General features: G+C 35.1%; 1 protein-coding gene across 1 annotated transcript; it reads left to right on the top strand.

The window, feature by feature from the left end:
* Positions 1 to 4,269: 4,269 nt before the first annotated feature.
* Positions 4,270 to 9,875, top strand: LOC133860678 (cellulose synthase-like protein H1). The gene is made up of 9 exons (XM_062296253.1): positions 4,270 to 4,673; positions 4,796 to 5,123; positions 5,945 to 6,070; positions 6,511 to 6,627; positions 6,762 to 6,974; positions 7,084 to 7,198; positions 7,328 to 7,506; positions 8,691 to 9,041; positions 9,204 to 9,875. The coding sequence occupies exons 1-9, from the start codon at positions 4,414 to 4,416 to the stop codon at positions 9,750 to 9,752; spliced, it is 2,238 nt and encodes a 745-aa protein (XP_062152237.1). The 5' UTR covers positions 4,270 to 4,413; the 3' UTR covers positions 9,753 to 9,875.
* The last annotated feature ends 1,398 nt before the right edge of the window (positions 9,876 to 11,273 follow it).

Genomic DNA, 11,273 nt, shown 5'->3' with positions numbered 1-11,273 from the left:
CTATTCCTATTTTATTGTTTTTTCTTTCGCTTTCTTTCCGCTTCTTCCTCTTTCTCTCGTTTTCTCTGCGTCTCTCTCTCACTCTTCTCCTTCTTTCTTTCCTTTTCCTTTCCCCCCGCTTAAATTGATGGTTTTGGTTCAATGGTCCGGTGGTCCTGGGCTGTCCCGGTGATTCTGGTCCTTTCCCTCCACCTTTTTCCTTTCCCTTTTCTTGTTTCCCACTTCCTTCTCTCGTCTCTGCGTCTTTTGTCTCTTGTGTCTCTTGCCTTTTTCTTTCACCTTTTTTTTTCTGCCAACTTCATGTTGATTTTCCTGAGCATTACCCTATGGAGGCACCATAGGTAAATAATCAACCCCAATTTTTTGTCTCTGCCTGTTCGTCCAATGGGTGTGTACGATTTCTTCTGGTGGATGTTTGGATGGAGGGAGATGCTCAAGCTATCGTCTCAACACTTCAATCGAATGGGGATTGTCCAGATAAATATAGGAGCTTCATTAATTGTCGACACATGCAAGAAGGTTGCTTCACCGGTTCATCTCTTGGAAGATCAGCTTCGCCAGGAGAACAAACAATGGAGCAACCCATCGCTTGGCAAGAAGGGCAGTAACTCAAAATGTAAACCAAGTCTGGATTGAAATCCTTTCCGGATGAAGGTACTGTGGAACAGGTCTGGTTTGGAGTGTAGAAGTTTCTGTACGGTGATGTGTTTTACCTGGTGAATATGTGTTTTTAATTAAAATAAATAAAAATAAAAATTGATTATTTTAATAAAATAGAGAGAAGTTTAGATAAGCCGATAGTTTAAATAAGCCGATAGAGAAAGGTGTTGAAAAGTGGTTAGCTAAACTAATAAAAGTGAGTTTTAATTAACTATTTTATATAAAATTTTAGATAAACTGCTGAAAGTAGTCTAAGCAACGATGCATTGCGTTGAGTACTGAGCATAGGGGGGATTCGGGGGAATCCACAGAACGTCCTAACGTAGCAGCATAACAAAAAGGAAATATAAAAGAAGAGAGTGCCAACCACAATTAAATATATATTTATTATTATTATTATTATTATTATTTATTTTTGTTTCTTTAGGAGGTTCCTTATCTGATGAAACAGTTCCTTGACCCCTCATTAACAAGTGGTTTGAAAAGGAAAATTAATAGTGACGACCGACAAACGAACTTTTCATTCCATTTCAGTCGTTCAAGGTTGTCCTCCGAGTGCGGTTCTTCAATCAATAAATAATTTAAAGAGGTAAAAAAACAAAAAGAAAAGAATAAAAATAATTTAATTAGAACACTAAAATTTACGTCATTTAGTTTAACAAGTTTATATTTGGGGGGAGACGATCTAAAGATGGAATATAAAAAACAATAATAAAGAAAAAAAACCACTTAAAATTCAAATTTCCAACTTTCCAAATCTTAAAAAAGAGAAATTGACAAAATAAATTTTCATCTAATTATGTAAATTTTTATTTAAAATAGCTAACGAAAATTCACTTTTATTATTTAGCTAATCACTTTTCAACACCTTTCTCCATCAACTTATTTAAACTTTTTATTTATTTTATTAAAATAATCAATTTTAATTTTTATTCATTTTAATTTTAATCACAACTTCACTAAAAACATCAAATAAAACACATCACCATACCAAAACTTCTACACACCGCACCAGACCCACCCACCCACAGAAACTTTTACACACAACCGACAACCGTCACCACCCCACCAGGCCCACCGACCCACAGAAATTTCTACACCCAACCAGCAACCATGCATCAGCAGAACCCCCTGGTTTCCAAGTAGAGCAGTAACAGTAGTTGAACAGGGAAAAAAAAAAAATCCATAAAGAGGGAATTGGATCCTCATCTCCACTCTCTACCAAACTCCTTGAACACTGCAACAACTAGCTCTACCAATGTGGGCAAAGCCAAGATGTGCTGGGAAGATGATGTACAACAACAAGACGATAGGATGAACGAGCTCTTGGCCATTTTGAGGTACCAGGTGCGACATGTTCACATGGCGAGTTCCAGAGCATGCTCTCTGTGTTTAACCCCTCACCTACCAATCAATTCGATCCCATGGTGCCACTCGCTGTTGGGGCTCCATTGGTTCCTTTCGACGATTCGTTTTTGGGTCCAACGGAATCATCCACCATCATCTCCATCGATTTTGATCCACAAAATAGTAGTAATAATAATCGGAACTCAGGAGTCTTCGAAGATTCCTCTACTTCCGATTACGATCTCAAAGTTATTTGTGGTAAGCAAAAAAAAAAAGGAGAAGAGTATGAGAGAGAGAGAAGCGGAGAAAACAAGAGAAAAAGCACTACAAAAAAAGGGTTGATTCTAGTCGGTTTTTTCCTAAGCGGTATAGAAAATTGTCTAGCATTATTGTTTTACAGCCGGTTTTATAAAATTGCCCATAAATTCACAGACGGTTTTAATAAAACTGTATGTAAATTTAGAGACGGTTTTATTGAAATCGTCTGTAAATTTTAATTTCTAGATAATTTTATTAAAACTGTCTGTAAATTTACGGACGGTTTTAGTAAAACCGTCTGAAAATTAATTTTTAGATAAATTTAGAGACTTTTTTTGAAACTGTCTGTAACTTATAGATGGTTTCAAAAAAAAAAAACTGTATGTAACATTTTAATTTTTTTTCCTATTTCTTTCTTTTTAAAACAAAAGGCATGCCATCTCTCTCTCTCTCTCTCTCTCTCTTCTTCCACTCTTCGGTCGGCGATTGAAGATGGGCGACGGGATCTGGACGGTCGGCAGGATTGGGACGACGAGATATCGCGACTGTAGAGAGTAGATTTTTAGCCAGATCTATCAAACCTACGCCGGTGTACGTACGTGGGTTTGACACATCCGGCCGAAACCCACGCTCGGCCGGATCTCTGGTCTGAATACAGAGAGAGATTCGGCCGGATCTTTTTTTTTTTTGGTAAGTGAAATTCTTAGGTTTGATTTACATTTTGTGTTTGTTTTGGGTTTGGATTGTGATGATTCACGGTTGAAAGAAGGGTTTGTGAAAAATTTTGGGTTTGATTTGTGAAAATTTTTGGGTTTGTGAAGGATTTGTACAGTGGGTTTGTGAAGGCCGGATTTGTGCAGTGGGTTTGTGAAGGATTTGTGTAGAAGCTAGGCTTAGCGTGGGAATGCTATCTCTGTCGTCAACCCGGCAGCATCGTTGACGAAAATGAAACAAGACAGTAAAAAACAAAATTCTAGAAAAGAAATAAATAATTAAAAAAAAATTAATTAATGAGATTAATATATATATATATATATATATATATATATATATATATATATCGGGAAAAAAAACTGGACAGTTTGGTCCCAAACCGTCTAGAACTAATTATGGACGGTTTTTCTAAACTGTCTAAAATTAATTCTGGATGGTTTGCCCAAACCGTCCATAACTCGGATTACCAACCCATTTTTCTAGACGGTTTGAAACCGTCCAGAATAAACCGTTTGGACTTTTTTTCAGTCGATTTTTTGCAATTTCTGGATGGTTTGAAATTGTCTGGAATTCCAATTTTTATTTTATTTTTTATTTTTTATTTTGAAGTGGAGGAAGAAAGTAAGGAAAGAACAATAAAATATTCACTAGATTTGTGAACAATGCAACACCACATGGGGCATTGCACTGTTCACAAATGGATGGCAACTCTATTCTAGCATTGCTTTACATAAGCCAATGGCGAAGGGTTTTCTTGTTTTTGTTATGTACTCTGGCCAAAAATTGAGTTTAGCTACTCTATTGTGAGTGCTCTTAGTGCGGTTCTTCAATCAATAAATAATTTTAGGAGGTTAAAAAACAAAAAGAAAAGAATAAAAATAATTTAGTTAGAACACTAAAATTTAGTGTCATTTGGTTTAACAAGTTTATATTTGGTGGCGGAGACTATCTAAAGATGGAATATAACAAACAATAATAAAGAAAAAAACCTATTTAAAATTTAAATTCCAAAATCTCACAAAAGACAAATTGACAAAAGAAAAAACCTCTAAATGCTCTAAGCAGTGCACAACGAAAAGTTGTGGATGTTTTCTTTCTCACGATATATCTCTCGATCTCATTCACACAGAGCAGCTACTTTTTTGAATGCGTTCTCAATCTTTCTGATCTGTCGCTCTCTGTATTTCACTCGGTCCACAAAAGGCTGAGTAGGCTGTCTTTTATAAGAGTAAAAATCGGCCGTGCATGCTACAAACAAAAGATCGAGTTCAAGTAATTGGTTGAAAGAAAGTTTTTTCAAAATGGATTGAAATTAGAAAACACAGCTGGGCCATCAATATATTGATAAACAAAGTCCCTGAGTTTTAAACACCTTCAATATTAGAACAGACATATATACTCAGATACTCTACTTCTTCCTGTCTACTCCGATCCATGGCCAACCCCAACTCTGATCTCCCTTTATATGAAAGAATCCACCGCAAAAACACCGTACAAAGAGCCTTTGATATCATAATCTTCTTCCTTCTCCTTTCTCTCCTTATTTATCGCCTTCTCTTTCTCAACGACCATGGCCTCACTTGGCTCCTTGCCTTCCTATGCGAATCGTGGTTCACCTTCACTTGGTTTCTAGTCATGAGCAACAAATGGAATCCTGTAAAATACAAAACATACCCGGACAACCTCTTGCCAAGGTAACAGAAAGCATGCATATACTTAATACGATTATTTAAACTAGTAATTCAATATATATGTTATATCAAACTTTTCCTATTCATCGATCGATCTCCCTTGTATTTATTATTCTTTGATTCAGGGTGCCTGATCAGCTTCCGTCGTTGGACATGTTTGTGACAACTGCGGACCCTGTGTTAGAACCTCCTATCATCACCGTAAACACTGTGCTCTCTTTGTTGGCAGTTGATTACCCGGCACACAAGCTAGCTTGCTATGTTTCCGATGATGGTTGTTCTCCCTTGACCTACTACTCTCTTTCCGAGGCCTTAAAGTTTGCCAAGCTCTGGATTCCCTTTTGTAAGAAGTACAATATTCAAGTGAGAGCTCCATTTAGATACTTTTCCAATGACTCTCTAACGTTCAGTGATATCTCTTCAGAATTCCAACAAGAATGGAAAAGGATGAAGGTAATCGAAAGCCGGAGTTAGGTGTGAATATTAATTTTCTGTTTCAGATAACATTTTGTTGTTATTATATTCGATAAATTCTGATGAGGGAGAAGAATGAGAAATTTCTATATATTATTAGTTGAAATACTGATTAAATAATTAAATAAATATTTTTTTTTATTAATTTAAGTTTTTAATTAAAATAATTAATAATTAAATTTAGTCGTTATATTTGTTTAACATGTGAGACTTTTACTTGTTAAAATTGTTGAAAACTAAATAAATCAAAACGTAAGAAAGTTTTTAAGGTCATAATTAAAGTTTCTTTAGTAAATAAGGAGCTTTGGTTTCTAAACTGATGAACCTTTTCAGTTTTAATTTCAACTGAAGTTTTAAAGTGAGAGTTTTATTTTTTTTGTTTAATGTAATAAAGAAAGAAAAGAAAAGTCTTTTAAGTTTGTCTTTGTATGCCTATATTTATAGGCTTTATCAGTTGTAATTCCTCAAGTTTTGTTCTGTCTTTTAGTACTTAAAAGAGAGAAAAGAGAGAAATAGAGAGTGTCTAGTTTCTTTATCTTTCAAAAATAGGCTTTAGCTTAGGTGCAAGAAAAAAGACTACAGCAATAATTTCTTTTATAGTCCAAATTAAATTTAACTTCACTAATTATTTTTTTTTTCTCATGAAAAACTTAAAACTAATTAAACTTGGACCATTGGAAAAAAACATGCAGTTTTTTGCATGTTCACACAACTTAAGCCAAATTCTTTATTAAATTATTAAGTTCACTATTTGTTTAACTTCTCCAATAAATAATAATTTAAAATGATCTTCTATATAGGTTGAGTATGAGCAGCTTTGCCATAAAATTGAGGATGCCGCCCAAAGGTCCATGCCATGTGATTTTACTGGGGAATTTGCAGAATTCTCAAATGTAGAACCCAAAAACCATCCAACTATTATCAAGGTAAAGTCAAGATCTATATTATTGATTTTTGTAGCCGTGTACAAATTGGCAAAAATAATCCCATGACTAGTGACCTGCAGTGACTATCATGGGAATTTAACTTGTATAGTTTTACCCTAAGCCTTTGGACAACGAGCAAGGTATATATTGGAGCTGAAGATGGATGATAATTAATTAGTAATTTCCATGTAGATAATTTTATTGGAGTACGTGTTGTTAGCTAGGGGTACTATATATATCTTTTTTATAAGTCTTTTACAAATTGAAGTAATAATTTACTTAGCATATCAGTTCACGAGACACTTATCAAATCAATCACTAAAATATAAATTGTAACATAGTAATACATGATGTGTCACTTTTTTTTCCTAAACGATAGACTTGTACATGAGATTGTAAAGGAAGGTATAGTACCTCAGTCATTTTCCAATTTATTGTAGGTTATGTGGGAGAACAAGGATGGACTTCTAGATGGATTGCCGCATTTGGTCTATATATCGAGGGAGAAGCGGCATAAGCATCCACATCATTACAAAGCCGGTGCCATGAACGTTCTAGTAAGATCGCGCTATTTATGCCAAAGGAGTTCATGATAATCCATATATATAGTTTTAGTTGTTTACAAAAGTTATCGATCCCTTGATCTTATCGCTACTTCTTTCTTGTTTGAAACTATTTTTGTCATATATAGACGAGAGTCTCCGGATTGATGTCGAATGCTCCCTATATGCTGAATGTAGACTGCGATATGTTTGTCAACAACCCAAAAGTTGTTTTTCATGGGATGTGTCTACTGCTTGGTTCCAAGAGTGAGAAAGAAAATGCATATGTTCAGTTCCCGCAAAAGTTCTGTGATGGATTAAAGGATGACCCATATGGCAATCAGCTTGTGGTTTTGTTTGAAGTACGTCAAATTTAAATCTTAAGTTACAAACAAGTCTACTATTTTTCCCGATTTGTTTTGTTTTTTTAATCGACGAATGTACTTTACTGTATTTTGCATGCTTACAAAGTATATGACGCATGGAATAACTGGAATACAAGGCCCTTTTTATGGGGGAACAGGATGTTTCCATAGACGAAAAATTATTTATGGCCTATCTCCAAATACTGTGGAATCAATTAACGGTAAGTAAATTTATTAACTTAGATATTTTTCTTTTCTAATTCTAAGAAAATATTATTTTCAACAATCCGATTGTCCTTACACCATATTTCAACTAGTTTTAGCTAGAAACACTTGAAATCTTTTGGCAGGAAAATTGGTTGAGGATAAGCTTTTAGAATTTGGGACTTCAAAGGAGTTGATCAAGTCAGCAGCTCTTGCTTTGAAAGGGAAGAGAGATCCACCTGACGATCTTTGGCACTCTATTGAAGCAGCACACCAAGTAGCCAGCTGCGACTACGAATATGGTACTAGCTGGGGTACATATAAGGTTTGTAGCAAAAAAAAATTATGAAAACCCCAAATTGAGAGCTCATATTAACATATTTTTAGTGGATCCATTAATATATGTTACAAAGCGTTTAAAATCTGTTCGAAATTGTTTCTATAATTTTATGCGGAGAAATGCTAAACATCTCAGCACTTTTTTTTCAAAATTTGAGTTCAACCTGATGTGTGATACACTTTCCAAAATGATAGATCTCATGAAATTGTGACACATCAAATTGAAATAAAATTCTGAAAAAAAAGGTGTTTGTATGTCTAGCATTCCTCTTTTCTACGTAAGGCTTTTTTCAATATATAAAGAGAGAGCATCATATCCTTTGGCCTAACCGACCCGCCTCCTGTCGTCCCTGATGTGAAAGATAAAATAATATAAATTAATCTTATTTGTGACAGAAAATTTGGAAAAAAAAGTTCATGGAAAAAAGATATATATATATATATATATATATATATATATGTATCTTCTTTGTTGTTGATCATCATTGTATGTTCTGGATACATCTTCAGTCAAACAAAGTTTTGTAAATATTCTGTGTTTTTGGTTGTTTAATAGTTGTCAGATAGCACTCGCTTCGGTAAAATTTTCTAGATTTTGAAATGTATCAAAGCCCTGTTCAGTAAAGAAAAGTATTTTGAAATGTATCAAAGCCCTGTTCAGTAAAGAAAAGTAGGATGATGTATTTTCAAGATTGAATTTCATATACGAATAAAAGTGTTCATGGGCATTGCTTGCATGTGTTAAATTTTGAGAAAAAATATACATAATCTCCTCAAACTATCGTCTCATTATTAATGTCCTTCCCCCTCCCCCCAAACCATCAATTGTGTCGATGTTTATTCTAAACTACTAAAACAATGTTAATATTTCTCCAATGACAAACATACCTTTTATAAAATTAAAACAATTCTTCAAATTATACAATCATCTTCTTTGTACTTGGTAATCTCTTATCGCAATTTTTGATATTTTTGGTCATTATAATAGTACCCTTTTCTTTTTTAAATTATTTGCACATCTTTTTTTTTTTTTTTGGTGCCTTTTTGCTTTTCTTTTCCTTAGGATTGAAGCGATGTTATGATAAACATCATTATTATTATTATTATTATTATTATTATAATTTTTCTGTCTTTGGGTCTGCTCTCATGTTTATGGTCATCCCATTTCAGTTGGGTTGGAGATATGGATCAACGTCAGAGGACGTTTTAACTGGGCTAACAATCCATAGAAGGGGTTGGAGGTCCGTCTATTGCACGCCCGACCCACCGGCCTTTTTAGGGTGTGCACCATCTGGTGGGCCTGCTGCAATGACCCAACAAAAGAGGTGGGCCGCTGGCCTGCTCAAAATTTTATTGGGCAAAAACTGTCCCATATTTGCCACCTTGATTGAGAAGATCCAATTCAGGCAGTGCTTGGCCTATTTGTGGCTATTCTCATGGGGCCTACGTGCCATCCCTGAGTTATGCTATGCTGCTCTTCCAGTTTATTGCATCATCACCAACTCCCACTTTTTGCCTAAGGTGAGGACAAACCATAACCATCCAAACCTTTCTCTTGCACTGAAGTTTCAATAATGCAGATTGGTAGAATGTGCATGGTAAAAGACATGAACATTAATAACATATTCGAAATCTTTTTCATTGATATTATTCTTTTTAAAAGCTTATAACATGTTTTTGTAGGTTCAAGAACCAGCATTCTATGTACTAGTTGTTCTCTTTGCCATTTATAACCTATACACTTTATCCGAGTACCTAAGAACTGGCCAGTCAGTGCGAGCTTGGTGGAATAACCAAAGAATGGCAAGAATTACCACCATGACTGCATGGTTCTTTGGATTTCTAAGTGTCATGTTAAAGCTCTTGGGAATATCGGAGACAGTCTTTGAAGTAACAAAAAAAGACCAATCTAGTGATGCTGCCAGTGATAATGATGCTGGGAGGTTTACCTTCGATGAGTCCCCTATTTTTGTGCCTGGCACTACCATTTTGCTGCTACACTTGACTGCACTAGTCGTGGGCTTGCTGAGGTTGCAAACTCGAGCTCATGATCGGCATTGGTCAGGGCTAGGGGAAGTCTTGTGCAGTGTGTGGTTGTTGCTTTGCTTCTGGCCATTTTTGAAAGGGTTGTTTGGGAAAGGAAAGCATGGGATACCCATATCCACCATATGCAAGTCAACGGCTTTGGCCTTACTTTTTCTGCACTTCTGTAGAAGGACCGCAATGGCTTGAGACTTTGTTAATTCAAGCAATTAAAATGTTTTCTCCTATTGTTTTTAAGATTAAATACTCAAATTAACAATTTCTTTTTTCTTAGATTCAAAATTTCCGGGGAATGAAATTATATTTGTGTCAGCGTATTATTCTAGATGACCAAAAAAACAGACTACGTTCAACCTTACTCTACCTACGTCTAGGAAAAGTTAAAAACATCACATATAGAGTTAAACTTGCTTATGTGTAGTCTAAATCCGAGTAATGCTATATATCATCTATTTGTCCTTTTTTTGTCCCCTTAAAATTGATGTGGCTCTTAAAATTACTATTAGATCAAAATCCAATAATGATCTATCATAAATTCAATGGTGATTTTAAGAGCCACATCAATTTTAACGGAATAAAAAAAGGACAAAATGATGATATGTAGCATTACTCATCTACATTCACACGTAAGGGTTCAATAATTGCTATTGAAATTTGCCTCAAATTTCCATTGCAAGTAAAATACTTTTTTACGTATTTTTAGTATATAAAAAAAAAGGTATTATTTAGTTTCCTTGTCGCATAAGTAATTAGTATTCTTTGTCTAATAAGAATTAAGAATTAGAGACATGATCAATTTGGTATTCCTTTTTAGAATTTGAAGCTTATAAATATGTGTTGCTTTGAAGGCTTTAGCTTAAGGTGACTACTCCTAAACAAGGTGTAAGGTGATTTTCTGGAATCCAAGTTGGTAGATTGTGAGGTTTTGGATCTATTTGGGGCTTGAGACCTAGTCTCCATCCTTTTTTTTTGGAGATAAAATCAGCATACTTTTATTTATTAATATTAATAAATGACAACTTGTCCTACAGGAACTATATTTCGAATAAATACAAAATTAATATTCCTCCATCTACACTTGATCCAAGGACTGACAGATTGCTACTTTTGCTAATTAAACAGTGAGTTGCTTCATTTGCCTCCATTTTTCATTCCCCACATACCATGACTGAAAACTGTTCAGTATAGTTTTTGGATCACCTATCAGTTGCCCATACCTGCTTCAATAGCGTCCTTCCCTCTTCATTGCATTTACACTACAAAAAACATGGTTTTTTGCTACTTGCAGTTCGCCACGTGTACATTCACTGTACACGTGGCGAACTGTTTGCCACGTGCAAGTGGCAACGTAAATATACGTGGCGGATCGATGTGGCACTAACTGCACATTTGGCAGCGTGTATTAATGTCCACGCGGCCAACAGATGGCCGCGTGTACATTAATACACGCGGCCATCTGGCCGCGTGTATTAACGTAAATATACGTGGCGGACGATGTGGCACTAACTGCACATTTGGCAGCGTGTATTAATGTCCACGCGGCCAACAGATGGCCGCGTGTACATTAATACACGCGGCCATCTGGCCGCGTGTATAATAATACACGCGGCCAACACGCGGCCAACTGGCCGCAGTATAAAATATATATATATATACAATTTATATAAATATTATTTTTTTTTATATATATATATATATATATATATATAT

This window comes from Alnus glutinosa, chromosome 2 (genome assembly GCF_958979055.1).
Source record: "Alnus glutinosa chromosome 2, dhAlnGlut1.1, whole genome shotgun sequence".
Lineage (NCBI taxonomy): Eukaryota > Viridiplantae > Streptophyta > Magnoliopsida > Fagales > Betulaceae > Alnus > Alnus glutinosa.
Note: the sequence above shows the minus strand (reverse complement) of the source record. Positions and strands in the feature narration are given on the sequence as shown.

What these genes read in the sequence shown, in the direction of transcription:
- LOC133860678 (XM_062296253.1), top strand. Translation starts at nt 4,414, where the DNA reads ATGGCCAACCCCAACTCTGATCTCCCTTTATATGAAAGAATCCACCGC. An exon ending in AAGAATGGAAAAGGATGAAG is followed by an intron (nt 5,124 to 5,944) that starts GTAATCGAAAGC and finishes TCTTCTATATAG; the next exon opens with GTTGAGTATGAGCAGCTTTG. An exon ending in CCGGTGCCATGAACGTTCTA is followed by an intron (nt 6,628 to 6,761) that starts GTAAGATCGCGC and finishes TGTCATATATAG; the next exon opens with ACGAGAGTCTCCGGATTGAT.